This window comes from Simochromis diagramma, unplaced genomic scaffold (assembly GCF_900408965.1).
Source record: "Simochromis diagramma unplaced genomic scaffold, fSimDia1.1 OVJJ01000302.1, whole genome shotgun sequence".
Classification (NCBI taxonomy): domain Eukaryota; kingdom Metazoa; phylum Chordata; class Actinopteri; order Cichliformes; family Cichlidae; genus Simochromis; species Simochromis diagramma.
The window spans coordinates 8,775,065-8,794,510 of record NW_024386792.1 but is presented as its reverse complement, the minus strand read 5'-3'; the positions used below and the strand labels follow the sequence as shown (position 1 = coordinate 8,794,510).

Here is a 19,446-nt window from a genome sequence, read left to right as displayed (position 1 = left end):
GTGGTGAAGAGAAAGCTGAGCGTAAAAGCGTAGCTCTCAATTTACTGTTTAGTCTACTTTCCTACCCTCACCTATGGTCACGATCTTTGGTTAGTGACCAAAAGAACGAGATCACGGATACAAGCAGTGGAAATGAGCTTTCGCCGAAGGGTGGCTAGCCTCTCCCTTAGAGACAGGGTGAAGAGTTCGGCCATCTAGGAGGGGCTCGGAGAAGAGCCGCTGCTCCTCCACATAGAAAGGAACCAGTTGAGATGGTTCAGTCATCTTACCAGGATGCCTCCTGGGCGTCTCCTGGATGAGGTGTTCCGGGTATGTCCCGCTGGGAGGAGGCCCCGGGGCAGACCCAAGACACTCTGGAGAGATTATATCTCGCAGCTGGCCTGGGAACACCTTGGTGTTCCCCGGAAAGGCTGAAGGAGGTGGCTTGGGAAAGGGAGGTCTGCGCTTCTCTGCTTAGGCTGCTGCCCCAAACCTGGCACTGGATAACCAGAAGAAAATGGATGGATGGATGGATGGATGGATGGTATTGTAGGACCTTTACCTTATGATATAAAGCATCTTGATGACTGTTGTTGTGATTTGCTGCTATATGAATAAAATTCAATTGAATTTATCTGAATTTTTCTGAGCTGAATTGAAGTGAATTGCACAGTCACTCACTCAGTCACTCAGTCACTCACTCACTCAGTCACTCATCCAGTCATGCTGGTTATGGTGTGTTGGCTTTGTCTCACTGTGCAAAACCAGGCTGATGGAGAGCAGACACACACTCCTGTGTAAATACATAAATAAATAAATTTGACTCTGACTGTCATTCACTGCATCATTCAAAAGCAGGAACCTGCAATGTGTGTTACTGTACCATAGTGGAATATTTATTTAGCCCCAATTCTTTTAAACAACACATATTTTCAAAATATTAAATATATAATAATATATAAATACTGGAGTTATGGCACATCTGGCCAAATAGGACTACCTGGAAGGGGGATTTGAGTCTTGCATGTATTGCTATGTTTGATTGTATTCTTAAAAAGCTACAGTTATATTTAAGTTCCATCCATCCATTTGCTTCCGCTTCTCCTTTTCAGGGTCGCGGGGGGCGCTGGAGCCAATCCCAGCTGTCATAGGGCGAGAGGCAGGGTACACCCTGGACAGGTCGCCAGTTTGTCACAGGGCCAACACACAGGGACAGACAACCATTCGCACTCTCATTCACTCGCACATTCACACCTAGTGGCAATTTGGATTAATCCAATTAACCTATCCCCACAAGCTGCATGTCTTTGGACGGTGGGAGGAAGCCGGAGTACCCGGAGGGAACCCACGCAAACACGGGGAGAACATGCAAACTCCACACAGAAAGACCCCGGCCTGATGGTGGAATTGAACTCAGGACCTTCTTGCTGTGCGGCAACAGTGCTAACCACCGTGCCACCGTGCTATATTTAAGTTCCTAATTATAATTGTTTACAATTATTCTATAAACCTTACATTGGCAGAAACAATAAATGCTCTATCTAGCTTCAGAGTATATGTAACCACAGCGAATGCTGAATTTCTTTTTTTCTTTACTTTCACAACTCGCAGTCTTTATATGATAAAGCCACTTTCAGCTGCTCCCTGACTCCAAATGACTACAAATGCAAACAACTTATTCAAGACAAAATAGTGACAGCATCACAAACTGGCATCTTCCATTTCCCAGAAAGTCCCCTCCTAAAAAAACAGCAAACTTTTATTGGTGACCTCATTCTGGAGAAGCAGGCATACTGTAAACAAAAACTGCAGCCAAGAAAGCCATTTCAGTTTTTTTATTTTATGAGGGGAAGTCCTAAACTATCCAGATAAAGGACTTAAAGAAGGAATTGTAATCTCCACAGAGACCTTTATGAAACTGTTACTTCTGATTGTGTCCGTATGGGAGTTACTTGACACTCCTTCTAAAAAACAGCCTTTCTCTACTAAAGCTGATGTTGTTTACAGTTAGGAATGTGAATTTCAAACATCCTGTTTAGGCAGTAACTTTTTCATCTAAGGAAGGACAAAAAATAAGATACAACTTTTTATCTTGATGCTTGATGGCCCAGGTAAAGATATCACAGAAAGTTGATTCTGTTCACTTGTGCTCTGCGTTTTCAGTGGGAGAAACGTTTCATCACTCATCCAAGTGAGCTCTTCAGTCACTAAAGAAGACTGAAGAAGAGGCTGTAGAAGTGAATGACTGACAAAATGTTTCTCCCACTGAAAAAACAATGTCCAGATGAAAAGAACCAACTTTCTGGGATACAACTTTTTAAGTAAAGGCAGACTATTCCAGTGGTTCTAAAATTACCCAGAGGTTCCTGAACCACAGCTAGTGGGTCTGCATAGCATCTATTCATCGATCGATTTTCTTGCACTTGTCCATCACTAGGGCGCCATTCATTCCACCTAACACAAGGCACAAAGCAGGGTATACCCTGGACAGGTCGACAACCGTTCATGCTCACAATCATACCTAAGTACAATTTAGAATTGACAATTAATACTGTAAAAGGATCCCAAAACAACTAACGAGAGAAGCCATACAAGCATGGGGTAAACATGCAAAAATCCCCACAGAAAGGTTTCAGCCAGGTAGTGAATCCAAACCCAAGACGTTCTTTCAGTGAGGCGATACAGTTAGGTTCCCCCCTGTCAGGGAGGAATGGATCAGGCCCCGCGCTGCACAGCTCTGTTTTGAAGTCGGAACTTTCAGCCAGATTACCTGTCAAATTGGTGTTAGTATTATGAGGCAGCAGAGAGGTCTTGTAAATTTCTCTCCCCTTAAAAAAGTCACTGGCCCCCAAAATTTTGGATCTCAACTTTATGGATCAAAGCCTGGTAAGGTGGTGATGACAGCTGGATTTGATCTGTACACTCTGGCTCAAACACATGCCTCAGAAGCGTATAAGCGTCTGCACCTCAGCATATTGTAACACCTCTGTAGCCTTAAAGTAGCACAAAGAAAGATGAATTCTTACATATACACAAGCTTATACGGTTTTGCAAACACACGGTCATGAGGACTTGCTAAAGTTTACCAGATTTATAAAATAAAAGTAAATCTGTCTGTTCTTGAATCATATTTATTTAAACAAGATACAGACAAGTGATAGAATTACTTTACTCGTCTTGGAAGACATTTTGAAATGTAAGCAATTTATCAACGCTTAGTAAAATGCACCAACCTTGCAGGATTCCTTACACAATCCCAAACTGGACAGTGTCTGCGAAGTGAGAAACTGAATATTTATCCTGAAGTCTTGTTGTTCATGAGGAATTACTCTGCATGCTGGACCAGACCCCGTGCAGTCCAAGTTAGTGAGGTACTACACCCTCCCACCCAGAATTCTGCTGAACATATGCAGCACTGGCATTAATTCATCCAGCTGAGAACCAGAAAAAACATGTTGTCCTTGGACACTGTTGCCACAGCAGCATCAGCAGGAAATACTTCAGACCAAGAGTCAGAAAATGAGGGGCCAGGAGTCGTTTCATCATATGATGAGCGAGGCCTCTGAGCAGCTATGTTTCCGCTCCGTGTTCGTTTGTGTTTCAGTTCCAAGCGAAACCTCCCTGCATCTGCACCAGTGCTCTTACATGCACTTGAAACTGCTATTCGGGTGTTCTGCAGGATCTGAATTAGCTTGCTTTTATTATATGCTGATTTTTACTGAGAATGAAGATTTGCCCCTGTGTTCATATGGACTTCAGAGTTACTAAAATATCTTTATGTGTGAAATTTTACTTTGCAGGAATGTTGAATTTGTCATTTAAGAAAGACTACTCCTACTCACAGTTACTTTTCCTTACAGTCTCCCACCTAGTGTGTTTATTGCAAAATCAGAAGCAAAGCATTTCTTCATCATGATATTGTGTGCGTTCAGTCCACTTGGAAGTCGTGTCTTCAAACCTTCACATTAAGACAGGAAACCTTTTGGGTAATACATTAAACTATGTTATTGTGAAGTTGGGCATATTGTAAGCTGTTTGGTTATCAGCTTACAAATATGCAAAAAAGTTCAAAGAAAACAAAAATATGACTCACAAAGGGGCAGATTTTCAGGACTACGAAAGTAGTGAAACAAAACACCTCAGACTCTACTGAACTACACCTTGCCCTTACTTGGACTAAATTAGCGTGCCTCTGGGATGCTAATTTAGTCCAAGGGTTAGGGTAAGGGTTTGGCTAACCCAGTACAGTGTACAGTGATTCAATCTGAGTAGTCATGAGCTAGAAGGTCTACAAACACCCTATCCTCACATTTAAGCTGAGGCCAAAATTCAAGCGCTGGAGTACTCAAACAGAAGGACTGCAGGTGTTTGCCTGTAATTAATCAGGTAAATACAAGTTGATGGTCTTAATGGGCTGACCTTTGCATTTTCTCAATATGTTACATACACATGCTACTTGATTCAGATCACAAAAGTGAGCGAAATTACCGAGCCGAGCGAGATTGTGAGGTCCATTCGCCAGCTGCACAGACACTCCCTCCCTTCCCCGTCAGAGTGAGACTGCGCTCACGACGTGCAGTGGGATAAGTAAACGTTTTAAGTGCTATACAAGCTCACTCATTTTTGTACAGTCAAAGAACAGCTTTATCAGTAAATCACTTATTTTTATCACCTGAACATTAACTACCTTTGGAGGCTAAATACCAACCACAGAGGTGGCACACTTACCAGACCGGAAACACACCCGCGTAAGCTTAATTTTATTCTTCATTAAGCCTCAGCACTCATTTCAAAGATATATTTTTGTACCACTAGGAAGCACGCGTTATTTGCTGCTATTAAGCTACTTTCATCCACTATTAATCACGACCACAAACAGTAGTTACGTCTTTACTCCAGCAAACGGCGCCAAATTCCACACAAGCCGCTGGCGTGCAAGCCGATGTGCTGCGTTCAGGCACAATGCGACAAATATAGATATTTTTAAGGATTTTTTGTTAATAAAATACCTATTTAGCATTCGTTAGTTTTACTAGATCAATGTCTTGTGGCTAATATTTTATAAGGTCCGGGTGTTCCCAGCTTAAAGTGTTCCTGGATAAGTAGTCAGTGGTCTTTCAGGAAAGTGTGCTTGGTGGTGATTCATGTTTCATGGCTGTGAATGTTTGGTCAACGGGGCAAAAAAAAGAATAGAAATTGAAAATTCAGGCTTGGACAAGTTCAAGTGTAGTGACTCGTCTACAAAAATGTCGTGCAAAAGCTCAAAAGCGTCAAGGACACCTTTCATTGTTGCTGCATTGCTAGCTCAGTATTTGGAGTATTTACAGTAGCCCCTAAACGTCGCATACAAAAAGTTGTCTTCTTCCGTGTTTACCTGTAAGTGGAAGGGCGTAAGTGGGTGTTAGCCAAAGGAAGGGAAATCGTGCAAACAAATTCGTGAATTTGCTTCATTGAGGTGGTTAGAGTGAATTAGTGTTTAAAGAGAACTGAACATGAGCCGAAGGAGTTAAGAAATTTAATAAAGTTTAGGCACTTAAAAGTTTTTTTGTTGAAGTTGTGTACTCGTAGTTCGACGATGGGGTGTTGCGGGAGCACAGAGGTAAGTTAAGCTAAACCTAAGGGCGCTATGGCCGCTTTTAGTTTGAAAAGCCGAACAGCAAAGCTCGTTTACAGCTCGTGCGCAGCGTTAACGTCACTCTTTGAGCAGCAGAAGCAGCTCTTTGTTTTTGTTACTTCGTCTGGTACCAACGAAGTCGCTAGTTTGCAGATTTTTGGGAGGGCAGTGAGGCAGGTACTTCTGGGCGCTCTCCACAGAAACGGAGTTTAAGGATAACTGTTATTTATGCCTTGGCAGAGTAAACGTGAATGGAAACCGCTGGAGGAGCACAGCTGCACGGATATCCCATGGCTCATCATATTTACACTCTTTTGCATTGGCATGGTAAGTCTTTAGGTGAATGAGAGCATAGGCGTGTGGCTGATTCTGCTGATATTTTAGCCACACGCCAATGCTACCTTTGAGAAAGTTGTGATATCTCCTTGTTTTTTTTTTTATCTAAAACTATTTTATGAGGTGTTGATCACACTTCGCGGTCCTTTATGGAGCCTGCTGTGTAGCTGTGTAATTGTACTTCTCCAATACTTAACAGGTCAGCAGCAACTCATCTAAAAGCAACATCAGTAAGAAACTTAATGAGTGCAGGGTTCATTGCAGGTCTTCTGCATTAACTCATGTCCCTTCTTTGTTGTGCTGGCCAGTTAGTGAGTTAGACAGCAGTGAAGTTGCTGCCTTTCATCAAATAGCTGCTAACCTTTGCAGTAACAGCATTGCTGTACATCCAGTTTGGCAAAAACAGTTTCAGTTTCAGATTCAGTGATACGATGATGGCTTTTGAGGCTGAGGTTTGTGGTGTTGTTGAACTGTGCCGTAAGAGGGATTTTTAACATTTAATAAACACTCACTGGTATAAATTTTGTGGCTATGTTGGTCAGATCTGAATATGTAAAAAAAAACTCTGTTGTAAATTTAGAACATTTTCAAAAAGTTGAATCAGCATTCTTCAATAAAAAACAAAGTTTTGCCATCATTAACATTTATTACAGATTAGATTAGTTTTATTTAATGTGGGCGTACCATTAATAAATTCTATACTAATCTTATGATGATATCATCTTTGATCCGTGTCACCTGCAGGCATGTATTTGTGGCTATCCTATTGCCACCGGAGGTGCCGCCAGACTTGTTTTCGGATATGACAGCTATGGCAATACCTGTGGTAAGAATAACACCAAAATTGAGGGAGTTCCTCTTAGTGGCCGGGACATGACGGAAAACAAGTGAGTCTGATTGGTTACATATGACTTTGCATGCGGCATAGGTTTAGAGTGTTTTTACACTGTACTCATCATTTTCAGCTATGCAGACCCTTTGTTGCAACAGTCTAATTCTTAAGCTCTTTGCATTCCTTGATGAATAGTGTAGTTTATTAGCATACCTTCTTTCTGTATAATTTGCCCAAAGAAAGTCTTAGTTAATGAGATTTTTTTTAAAATCACGATTTGTCTTTGAAGTCTTTGATTATATTTCGCGTTTTGGGGTGTAGTTTTCCATCAGCATGCAGCCTGTGGGCCACATTTTACTGAAACAATGGGTCATGCTTTATTGATGGGCTGATTGCCCATGGAGGCTTTGAATAAAAGGCGTTTCTGCTACAAAGAAGGATCTGTCTGACAGAGTAGCAAATGTCACCATCTTTCATTTTCTCACCAGACAGAGAACTCCCAACTGGCATAGTAATAACCAAACATGATATACAGATGAGGACAAAATTACTAGCCTGCCTCAAGATTTTCCAAGTCGCTGTTTTTTAAACAGACCAAGGGATTTTCAACATAGCGTTTCTAAACATACTAGTTTTATCTAGAATGCATTAATGATCTGTATTTGCACAAAATAACAGAGTTGTGCCAGGAAAAAAAACAAAATGACCATGGTCAATATTTAGTCCTCCATCTATTTATTGACGTATAGCACAAACTATTGCTGTGCAATGATGTGCTTTAACTTTATAAAGCGCAAATTTGTAAAATCAAGTTCTAAGAGAAAATCATGATTTATGCACAGTACACAACCTAACCAAGGATTTGAGCTGGCACTTGAGAAAATATGCTAAAAACAAATAAAATCAATTTAGACTGTAGAAGAAGAATTGATACTAAAGGAGCAGGAGATGGATATACAAAGTTATCACAGTTTTTCCAAGTGTAAAGAACTGGAGTGAAAAGGATCATCAAGAAATTGAGAGAGAGCCACACAGTACTGAAGAAACCTGGCAAAGGTAAGAAAACAAAAGCTTTCAAAGACTCTGGAAAGAAAACCATTGAAAGCTGTGTCTAAAGACCCCAGAACAACTGCCAAGACACTGAATGACTTGGCCAAGTTGGGAATCGTAGCCTCAAAGAAGACAATCTCCAGAACTCTGGCCTGCAAGGCTGCAGACCAAGAAAAATGTCTGCAGAAGAGACGCCTTTAAGCCAGATTGAAGCACATTAAAGACAACCCGGTGAAAGATTAAGCATACTAGAAGTGGGTCCTTTGGTCAGATGAGATGAAACTAGAGCTCTTTGGTTATAAAAACTCTCCTTATGTTTGGAGAAAGGAGGAAGAGGCATTAAACCCAAATGCTGTGGAATGCTTTCAGCACAACAACAACCCAAAACATACGTTGCTCCTGATGAAGAATTACCTCCAGACGAAAGTGAAAGTTATGGACTAGCTGTACAAAGCTCTGACTTTAATCCCATTCCAAATCAGTGGAATGAACTGAAGTCCTACCTCCATCAAATCTGGAGGGATTGAGAGATTTGCCAAAGAAGAATGGGCTGGGATTGCTCAGGAGACGTGTGAGAGTGTCGAAAACTATGACTATGATCTGCAGGAAAGGACACACAACCGACTATTAGCATCTATTAGCATTTTGAATCTTAGTTAGTTACTTTCTTAGTTAGTTAGTTTCATTTTTGTGAAATAATTGTGTTCCTATGTGTAAAGCAAAATCATTTAAACATCTAAAATGAAAGTAGGATGTTCAAAAAAGTAGTTTAAAAATTCCTTGCTCCGTTCAACAGCTCATGGGAAATGTTTTAAAAAGGAAAATTTCATAGTGGGGCTAATATTTCTGTCCTCATCTTAACAGATAGATAGGGTGATATTTTTTTTGTCGTTTTGAAGTAAAGGGCAGGAAGTATTTGGTATCAGATGGGCAATAAATCAAATTGTTCTTCCTTTTTTAGGTTTGTTTTCTTTCTCGATCCTTGCAACATTGACTTAATAAACAGGAAGATCAAGTCCATTGCTTTGTGTGTTTCCAAGTGTCCATCTACTGAGCTGACAACATACTCTGATTTAAAGCAGTTTGCGTTGAATAATGGTGAGAAAATTCAGAAGTGCAAGTATTTTACAGAAAAGATTGCTCACCAACATCCTTATAATTGTATGTTGAAGCATTTTGCCAAGTTGAACATGTGATATATTTTTTTTCTTTCTGTTAGGCTCGAATCTCTGCTCCTATGATCTTACTCCTACAAGATACACAAGCTATTCATCAGAAAAATCAACCAAGTGTCCAAAGCTGCCTGTTCCACCAAGGTTATCTATCTATCTATCTATCTATATAGAGATATAGTTCTTTCATTAGTTTTAAATTAATTCATTAATTCTCCTGTACTCTTATTAGCTTAAATACATTCCAGGACCAACAGAAAAATGGTTTTCCACAATCTATCATTTATTTCTTGGAGACCTAGTCATTAGAAATGAATAAAAATCTGTGTTCTGTCTTTTTGCTCTTTGCAGTAAATCTGTCCTGCTTTTCCGGCGTTGTATTCCTACGGATATCAGCTGCTACACTCAGTTCGCCAAAGCTTTTATGACATTTGTCAGTGACAACACTGTGTTGCAGCGTGTCATCTCTGGGGTGATGGCCAGCAAAGAGATCATCATAGGACTTTGCATTCTGGCTTTAGGTATAACTCCAGCTTGCAGTATGAGATTTGCTTTTATGATTTCTGCTGCCCCTCTTGCACAGCTCGAATTTCTCACGAGGATTCAGTAGGAAGGAAACCATTGGAAGGGATGCTATTTTTGTCCTGAAAAAACAGGAAATGTTTGAGCGGTTACAGTCGTCGTATCCACTCAAGTTCTGCCCGCAAGCTTTAATTTAAGGTCTGCTTTAACTCATCCCCATGAGACAGAGCTGATCTCATGTCAGCTTCAGACGTCTTTCATCTCAGTTATTTGATCTGCCTCGTTCTGGGGTTTTGGTTTTCAGTGCTACAGGACAGACTTTTTCATGTGATTCAGATTCAGAGCGACTTTCTCTACAATAATAATGATAATAATAATAATAATAATAATAATAATAATGATTCCTGACAAATAGCCCTCAAATAGTTTTGTAACAGTTGGACAAATATTTGAAACTTACAGATTTAAAAAAAACAACAGATACAGAAGGAAAAACAGTGATTTGCAATAATATGTAGAGTGGATGTAGCCACATTGCTAAGGCTGTGATTAACATTTGAGTCTTAAGCCTAATTTCTTTATATTTTGCTTCCAGACCTCCTTGTATTTTTTTAAGTGATCTTGAGCAGTGGTTCTCCAGGCTTTCTGGAGGGTTTTTTTTTCAAAGCTTTTCTTTGGACATTGGCTGCTTTTTCCCACATTTTCACTCCAGCTCTTGTACCTGACCATTTTCAGTAATATTTTCTTTTTGGTGAGCTGCTTAAAACTGACCTACAAATCATTCCAGTGCAAAAACAGCACCTAACTCAAGGGCTTTCCATTGTTGTGTCTACACATACAAAACCAATTTTCTAACTGTAGCTTTAAAACCACTGACCTTCTGACTTGTGGATGACCCTGTCTGTCCCATGAGCCACAGGTGCACCGATCAGCTTGTTGCAGAAATACGCAATTTGTTCCTGTTTCTTTAGTTGAATCAAAGAAAAATGCCACATATAACAAAGTCTGACAGATATAAAATAGTATAGAAAGAAAAGGGAGCAAAAAGCAGCCAACATTCAAAGGAACAGCTTTGAATATCCTCTAAGAACCCTGGAGAACTATTCACTTTGGCCTGTGATGCTCCTGATAAACGTGCCTCTGCTGTCTATCACAGTGCTCCTTATTCCTCTATAGCCAATAGCTATGTTTATGTTGTTTTACATTTAGTTTAACTTTCAGTTTGGTTTGTGTTTTAAAATTATAAGTTTTCATTAGTTAGGTTAAATAGCTTTTTTTAAATTATGTCGTGTGTTTTTTCAGAAGAGATAAAATACAAAATGTTTGTTTTTGTTCAACCTAATTTTCTCATGCTTGGTTTATGGTTTATAACATGCAGGGAAAAAATGTTTTTGATATGCCATGTGTCTGAACCGTGACCAGCAATATCCCAAACAACTAAAAAAAAAAGTTTTTTGTATTATAAAACTATACATGCTGCATTTCTGTATTAGTTAGGCTGCAGATATTTAGGCATTTCTCTTGTTAACATTGTTTTCTGTACTCACGTGACGTCGTCTGTTATTTCTCTGATGCAGTTCTCTCTTTGATCATGATGGTCGTCATTCGTTACATCTCCCAATTGCTGGTGTGGATTCTCACAGTTCTGGTGATCATCGGCTCCACAGGTAACATCTTTTAATCCGACGCTCTGAGTCACAGCAACAGAACATTATAGTTTATCTGCTTTTAAAAAAAAAAAAAAAAAAAAGAAGCAACATTTATGTGGGTATGATCTTTTACAGGCGGGACGGGCGTTCTGTGGTGGTTCTACGTAGACCACAGAAAGGCTCTCAACAGTAACACCACATCAGTGTTTGGAAAAGAAGTGGCATCGGATAATGTTAAGGCTTTGCTTTTCTATGCCATTGGTGCTACTATTTTCACGGTATGTACACATACGTGGATGCTTTGCTATATACTTACAGTTTAAGAAATGCAGTGATTCAGAAGAATGAAATATATACATGTAACATTGTAACATGTTTCTGCTGGTATTAGAGAGAAAAAAATCAGAATTATCATCAAACTGAACACCTCCACTGAACTTGTGAAACGCTTCAGGTTGTTCTCCTGCTGGTGATGTTCTTCATGAGGAAGCGTGTGGCTCTCACCATCTCCCTGTTCCATGTGGCGGGTAAGGTGTTCATCCATCTTCCCCTGCTGGTCCTGCAGCCTTTCTGGACTTTCCTTTGCCTCATACTCTTCTGGATCTACTGGATTGGTGTGCTTCTCTTCCTCGGGACAACAGGTTAGAAGAAAGGCCTATCGGAGACCACAGTTTTAGTTTCTTTTTTATGTGTCTGTTTGTCATTATTGAGAATTCTTTGAGTTGCTGTTTGCTTCAGTTTGTGTATTGACATTGCAATGCACCAGTTTTTTTCTAGCGTCAGATGAGTTCAAGCAAGCGGAATATTAATTGTCGCATTGTGACATTTTGTCTTTGTTTTGTGGCATGACTGCACTCCCACATTCGGAGTCTTGTGCAAGTCTCGTGATGTGGGAGAATGGACAAAGAAAGAACCACTTCTTCCTTCTCCTCATTCTCTTTTTCACAGCGGATTTTAAATAGTATTTAAATGAAAGGTCAGCACAAGAGCAGCAATTCAGTTGATTTCAGTTTGCACAATTTAAAAGTACACACACACAAGACAAATAACATACTGTGAAGGAGTAATAAAATAATCCAGTGGATTTATCTGAAAGTCTTTTGTACTCCTAGTAATGTCAAGCTAGGAGTACAAAAGTTTTGTGAATGATCCTCAGTAAGTGTACATTAATAAAGGAGCATTAGTTGGTACACATGGGCTCATAGCTGTCCAGCAGAAATGAGACACATCTCTATGAATGATGTTTTAAAAGTGGTTACAAAGTATTTTAAATACTGCTTGTAACTTTTAAGTGGAATGTGTTTTTAATAAATCAGAGGGAAACAGTTTATAATTTAGGACTCTTAAATCTTCTAGAAAAAAAATCTAGAAAATAGATCTCTGGAAGTAAGGAATTTAGGGAAAGAATGATGTGACACTTGACAAGCAAGTAAGAACGTAGCTGTGCGGTAAAATGGTGAAGTCTTGAATTGTTTATTTGTTTTATTTGGCAATTACCAAAATCATTGCCTATGTTTCCGTTGGGGATAATCCACCAATAGTCTCAAGCTCTTTAATCAAAATGAAATTCTTAATGCTAAAATCTAATTCCTGTGGTTGTAATTGCAGCTGCTCAGTGGCTTTGTGTCTTTTACAGTAAAGTAGGCTGTTACATTCATGACATCACTGTGTGGCTTTCATTTCTGTTGTCGTTACTAGCATTTCATATGCATATCATTGAATCAAACCTGCATCTTATCAGATAAACTCCAGTGATTGGCTGGCAGCAAAATGAATGAAAAAACTGCAACATTCATATTAAAGCAACTGAAAGTCATGCTGGGTTTTTGTTTTTGTTTTCCCCTCATAGGAACACCAGTAAAAAACAACTCTACAGGTCTGGTTGGGTATGAAATGCAAGGGCCTCTCCAGTTCCTGGTGTGGTATCACGTCGTGGGTCTCATCTGGATCAGTGAGTTCATCCTTGCCTTCCAGCAGATGACTATTGCTGGAGCTGTGGTCACCTACTATTTCACAAGGTACAAAAGAAGTAACAGACAGCACTTTGGGTTTAATCTCACTAGATGCTTAATGCTGCATTAGCTGATTGTAAGGTTCTTCTGTATTTGTTTAACTTAAGGAACAAGTCCCAGATGCCAGCAACTCCTATCATTTCCTCTATGGCACGTACTATCCGCTACCACCTGGGTACTTTGGCCAAAGGCTCCTTCATCATCACACTTGTTAAGATCCCTCGTCTAATCCTGACATACATCCACAGTCAGCTCAAAGGAAAGGTGAGCTTTAAAAGTCATGTTTAAAGCTCTTAAATTATATTATAATACATATTCTAAAACTTTTCATCTTTGTACATGGATTGCATTTTGTTTTTGTCTGTTTTTTAATAGGAAAATGCCTGTGCCCGTTGCATGGTAAAAGCCTGTGTCTGCTGTCTGTGGTGCCTTGAGAAGTGTTTAGCATACTTGAATCAAGTAAGAACTCACATTTTAATGAACTGTATGTTGCGTGTAGATTATCCCAAGTATTTACCGTCTGCATTTCAATGTCAAATGATTTCAGAACGCTTACACAGCCACAGCCATCAACAGCACAAGTTTTTGCACCTCAGCTCGTGAAGCTTTCCTTATCCTGGTGGAGAACGCACTCAGAGTAGCCGCCATTAACACTGTCGGCGACTTTGTCCTCTTCTTGGGAAAGGTACCAAATGTATCAAATAACTAAGTTTGAAAGCTGACGTTATCAACACATGTCAACATGTCTGTGTTTTCATAACTTGTTTGCTCTGCCCCCACGTTGCCTAGACGTACATTTTTGGCCCACTTTAATACTTGTTGAGGTGTGTTTTCTAACCAGCTGTGTGTCTTCATTCTCAGATTCTTATCGTCTCCTGCACAGCTTTTGCCGGCGTTCTGGCTCTGAACTACCAGAGGGACTACACGGTGTGGGTGCTGCCTCTTCTCATTGTCTGTGTCTTTGCCTTCCTGGTGGCCCATTGCTTCCTTTCTGTGTTTGAAAATGTGGTCGATGTCCTATTTCTGTGCTTCGCTGTGGACACAAAGTATAATGACGGCAGCCCTGGGCGAGAGTACTACATGGACAAGGCGTTAATGGTGAGATGAGGGATTGTCCTTTATCTGAGGTCCTTTTTTATTTTATTTAAGAATATGAAGTAACAGAAGACTGGAGACATTCTGTGCTCATGTCAAAATAGGCAGGAGGTTAAGGTGTATAGCAAACCTTTGCAATTGTTCTGTCTCTCTAAAATAGACAGGTAGCCAATCATGCTTATATTCACACCTACGACCAATTTAGACCCACCAGTTAAACCAACATGTTTGTCTTTGGACTGTGGGAGGAAGCTGGAGCGTCCAGAGAGAACCAAGGCATGGGGAGAACATGTAATCCACAAAATAACTTTTCTAAAAAAGAAAAAAAGTCTCCTTGTTTGATATTGGCAGTTCAGATACTGTTTACCCAAAACACTTAACAACCCCCCAAACAAAACTGGCCTTCTACTCCTGGACTCCATGGAAAGACATTTCTCCTGCCAGTTAATCCCTCTAACCCTACATGGCGTTTTGTAAAAATTACTATATTGTTTTACTTGAATATGTGAATAAGATTAAAAACTTCTAATTACTAATATTGATTTCTTAGACATTTTCTTTCAAATTTATAACTTTTTGGCTTTGAGTCACAGTGTTTGCTCAAATGTTTTCTCATTTGCTTTTTAACCTTGCAAGAAGATTATTTTGAACTAAGAGTTAGATCATTTTTGTATAACTCTTTGTTCCCCTTTTCAGGAATTTGTTGAAAACAGTAAAAAAATGGGTTGGAAAAAGCCAGATGATGGAGATGGTCGTGAGATGAAGCCCATGGTGAGCTGAAAATTTGTTTACAATCCTGGAACGAAAGATCCAATAAGTAAATAAGCTAACCACTGCTGTAGGTTTGGGTTTTGCATGCCAGATGATGTAAAAGTGGAGTGTTTTTGTTTGCTTTTCTTGCAGGCACGTGGGACTTCAGCTTGATACTGTGTCAAACATCTAAAACCACATCTCCAATTTTTAACTCAGAGGTTGCCAGCGTCACACTGCAGGGACATCCACCAGATAGATAATAACTGACTTTGTACAGAAGTTTTACATAGTTTTGCAGAAGATGTTTCTTAATGTTTATTTTTCAAAAAGATTGTATGAGAATGTAAAGTTTGCCTCTAATGTAACATGTTTATTTGGGTTTATGTTTTTGTTATTAATAATAGGATGGCTTTTTTCCCTCACATATGTGGGTTTCCCTTGTGGAATTTTAAGTAATATGATGGTTTAACGTGTTTGATAAAAAACAGCTACCATTTGGATGTTTGAGTGTACCTTTTTAAACTGGTGTTGCTAACTATGTTACAATGCATAAACTGTTCATGATGTTTGTGACTTATTAAATTTTATACCAAAATAACACAACAGAGTTTTATTTATCTATTTTATGTGTGTATTTATTTAGTTGTTTTTTTGTTGCCCAAATCTGTACAACCACAGGACTAAATCAAATGTTGATCAGCTCTTCAGCCACAATCACTTGCAGGCAACCTTTGTGATTGTCAGCTTAATCAGTCAGTTCAAGTGAAGAGAAGTAACAAATGAAGATGATCAATTTTAAACTTGTCCTTAAGAGTAGAGCTCTTTTGTTGTGGTTGTAAATGAGTGTTATCAATAGATGGAATCATGGGAAACATTTAGGAAATAGCACTTAATAATGCTCATAGATATCGGGAGCTGTCACAGTAAGTCCAAATTCTGTACTGTGGAATAGTTAGCGTCGATCCATGTTTAAAAATTGTGTCAGACCATCACATTCATTTTCCCAAATCTTGAACACTCCTGGTGTTGGCTGTTCATGTACAAGAATGTTCCAGACGGACAAAAAAAAGGTGAAAAGTTCCTTCAAGTGTTAAATAAAAGATTTCTTATTTGTATTAATTTTATATTTGGGCTTTAAAAGAAAACACAATTTATACAGTTTTACTCATTTACCTTCTGTTGTCAACATTTGCAGTTCCAACAATTAAAGAGTATTCTATAGAACAGTAACGAACCGCTAACAAAGGGCCAAACAATCAGCTGTAGTTTCTAACTTTCATCACCAGAGGGCAGCAAATTTCTTAAAATGATTGCATCTCAGTTGTAAATACAGTGTAAGATGCTACCATAACCCTCCTAATATAGGAAAATTACACTACTGAGAAAAAATTCTTGAACTACCCCTTATTTTTTCATATTTTACAAGGAAAATGTAAAGTAGGTGCAGCAGTCTATTGAAGCAATTATACAAATATACACAGAAATACAGTATATGAGGGGAAAATGGTTTGTACAGTTCTAAAAAAATTGAACGTCAGTATTTGTATGACTATTCTGTAACATAGCCTTTAACTCTCAGGCAAGCTTCTTGTCATTTCATCTCATGTCTTCAGGAATAGTTCAATGGATTTTGACAAAATCCCCAACACCCCTGGCTGAAATCCAAACCATGACAGAGCCTCCACCAGGTTTTACAGATAGTACACACTCACTGTTTCACCTCTGTCCTGACTTTGTCTCTGCAGACGGAATCAAATCAGTCATCAATCAAATCAAGTTTGGATTGATCACTCCATAAGACTTGTGTAATTTGGCACACCTGAGTCTTTTCTCCTTGTTTCACTTCGTAAGATCAGCTTCTTGACAGCCATGCTTCCACTGAGACCAACCAAGCAGATGGATCAACTAAAGGGTCAGATACATCTGACCTGATACATCGGGTCCTGTGTCAGGTCTTTGCTGTCAGCCCCCACTTTCTTAAGGACATGACTTTCAGGCACTCTTCGTCTGCTCTATGTATTTGTTTTCAGGCCTGCTGCTTCTTTGGCCTCCACTTGTCCAGTTTCCTCATTTTTTTGACGACACTGCGTACCATACAGAGATATGACACGTTTTCATCACTGGTTGATGCCTTGTGTTAGGGGACCTTGTTTGCTTGAATGATTTATTGGTCAGTGTTAGGTGTCCTCAGATCCACTTAGAGAAAAAAAGATTAATATTTTGATTTCTCATAACCTGATAAAATATTTAGTAACTTTAAATTAAACATATTTAATTTGTTACTAATCTGTAACTAATCATGTGTCACTATTTATTGTATTTTGTATTATAAGTTATGTATTTCTACATGTTCATGTATCAAAATGTAGTTTAAAATGAGTAGCCAATTAGATTTTTTTTTACCTCAGATTTTTAACTTTGCAGGTAAATTATGACACTTTGTTGATTAGAAATATTTGTGATCACCATGGAAGCAGACTATCCTGCCATAAATCTGCTTATTAGTCCTCCTCCTATTGATGTATAGATTACATCTCCTCCAATTGAGTGCTGAACAGCCAAGAATCAAACCACTAAGCAGTTAGAAGTTATTGATGAGAAAGCTCTTTCTGCGCATTGCTGTCCACCTCTATAAAATGCAGGAATCCAGAGGAAAACAGCTCGATGCATGGTGGTGAGTCACACTGAAGTGATTTCTGTATAGAGCCATTCCCAGAAGCTTTTTGTTGCAGGGTAGAAAAAAGCCTGGATAGATTTTCTTCTTATTATTGGTGTTTCTGGTTTGGAATTATCGAATAATTGTCATTCTGTGCATTGATCCAAATCAGTCGCTTTTCACTTGATCTAAGAAGATAGGTTTTACTGATACGATGATATGATGACTGATATGATTTACACACATTATTTTTTGTGTTTTTCACTTTTACTCACCATGAATAAAAAGGTGCTTACTGTAAAGAAACTGCAGTGCTCCCAGTATTGACTGCAGTATTGAGTGCAAGAAATAATTACTTGCCTCTTGATCTTGATTCAAAACCTAAAGTGAATGGTTTATAATCATTAAACTTGTATTGCTCCTCTCTGATGTGGACACTGACTCAGGCACAGTATATATATGTGTGTGTGTGTGTCTTCCAGAGTATGTGATGAACAACAGTGATTTAACCATTAAGCTGAGCTATACTGCCTCCTCAGCAGCTTGCCCTGAAAGCTCAACTCAGGTATTTCCAGTTGATCCCATTTCGTATGCAAACAAAGAAGAGTACCCTACAATACCACTGTAGAAATGAACACAGAGTAGGACTATTAAAAAACATACAGAGAGCAAAAGATCATAACCATCATTGACATATCACACTTAACTACCTTATTATTTATTTGAATTTATTCAGATATGTAGTTTTATGCAGGAGCTTTAAATAATTGCTATGAACCAAAAGCCCTGCTTTCAGACTGCTCTCTCAGTTTCAGAGCATTTTTTCCACTCTTGGCTATGTGTGATGTCAGTGAGAGGCAATGCCTTATATGGTTGCCTAAAATAAACACTTCAAAAATAAACCTTACAAGGTAAGGCTGCGAATCATGCAATATGGAGATGAGCACAATGTCCCCTTCAAAATTAATCCCATTTGAGTTTCCAACTTGGAAAAAGATGTAACTTTAGATCCTGGAGGTGTGATTTCATTCAAGCCACTGAAAGACTGTAAAATAAAGCAAACCCTGCAAATCATTCATTTACAGTAATAAAGAGAAGTCATTCCTTAGTCTAAGAAATTTACAGAATTTTGCAACTTGCTCAACTGATGGGTTAAAAGACCTCCACATAACCTAAAATGGTTATAAAATTGAGATATAACCAATATAACCCTGGTGGGTGATTATAATTTGCACAATAACAATAGCTCATCACAAAAAAAAAATGTTACAGAGTATTACTTATCCAAGAAACCTGATTTCCGAACATCAGAAGTGCTTCCTGCAATTTGAGGCTTTTCCCGTCAGCTCTCAGTCATCCTGTCTCCCCACACACAGGCAGTCCACTTTTTATTGTTGGACCTTCTCCAACCGCAGACTCTAGTGTAAGGAAGTGGACCACAGAGATGGTATCTCGCCGCATTTCTATGGTCAGCACATAAAAGCACGGAGAGTGTGTGAAAATGAACATTTGATATTTACCCAGTGACTTTCCTGTCTGGAGCTGCTGACAGGCCCTGTGCCAACACACACACACACACACGCACACTATTACCCATCGTAAGTTACTCCGGCCTGTGTACACTGAGCTGCATTGAATAAAACATGGACAATTATTCTCAGAGCACAACCAGTGAAACTAACTTTTACAGATCAATAGTTTCAAATTTCAGTTCCATTTATTCTACACACTCCTCTCTACATGTTTATTTGTTTTATGTCCTGCATGTATGCATGT

At 39.0% G+C, this 19,446-nt stretch overlaps 1 protein-coding gene across 1 annotated transcript; it reads left to right on the top strand.

The window, feature by feature from the left end:
• The first annotated feature begins 5,337 nt into the window (after window positions 1-5,337).
• On the top strand, window positions 5,338-15,612 carry LOC120728952 (choline transporter-like protein 1). The gene is made up of 16 exons (XM_040024219.1): window positions 5,338-5,578; window positions 5,834-5,920; window positions 6,674-6,816; window positions 8,773-8,909; window positions 9,031-9,127; window positions 9,335-9,504; window positions 11,083-11,172; window positions 11,290-11,432; window positions 11,609-11,795; window positions 13,004-13,172; window positions 13,274-13,430; window positions 13,542-13,625; window positions 13,714-13,851; window positions 14,028-14,264; window positions 14,958-15,032; window positions 15,165-15,612. The coding sequence occupies exons 1-16, from the start codon at window positions 5,555-5,557 to the stop codon at window positions 15,183-15,185; spliced, it is 1,959 nt and encodes a 652-aa protein (XP_039880153.1). The 5' UTR covers window positions 5,338-5,554; the 3' UTR covers window positions 15,186-15,612.
• Window positions 15,613-19,446: the final 3,834 nt, after the last annotated feature.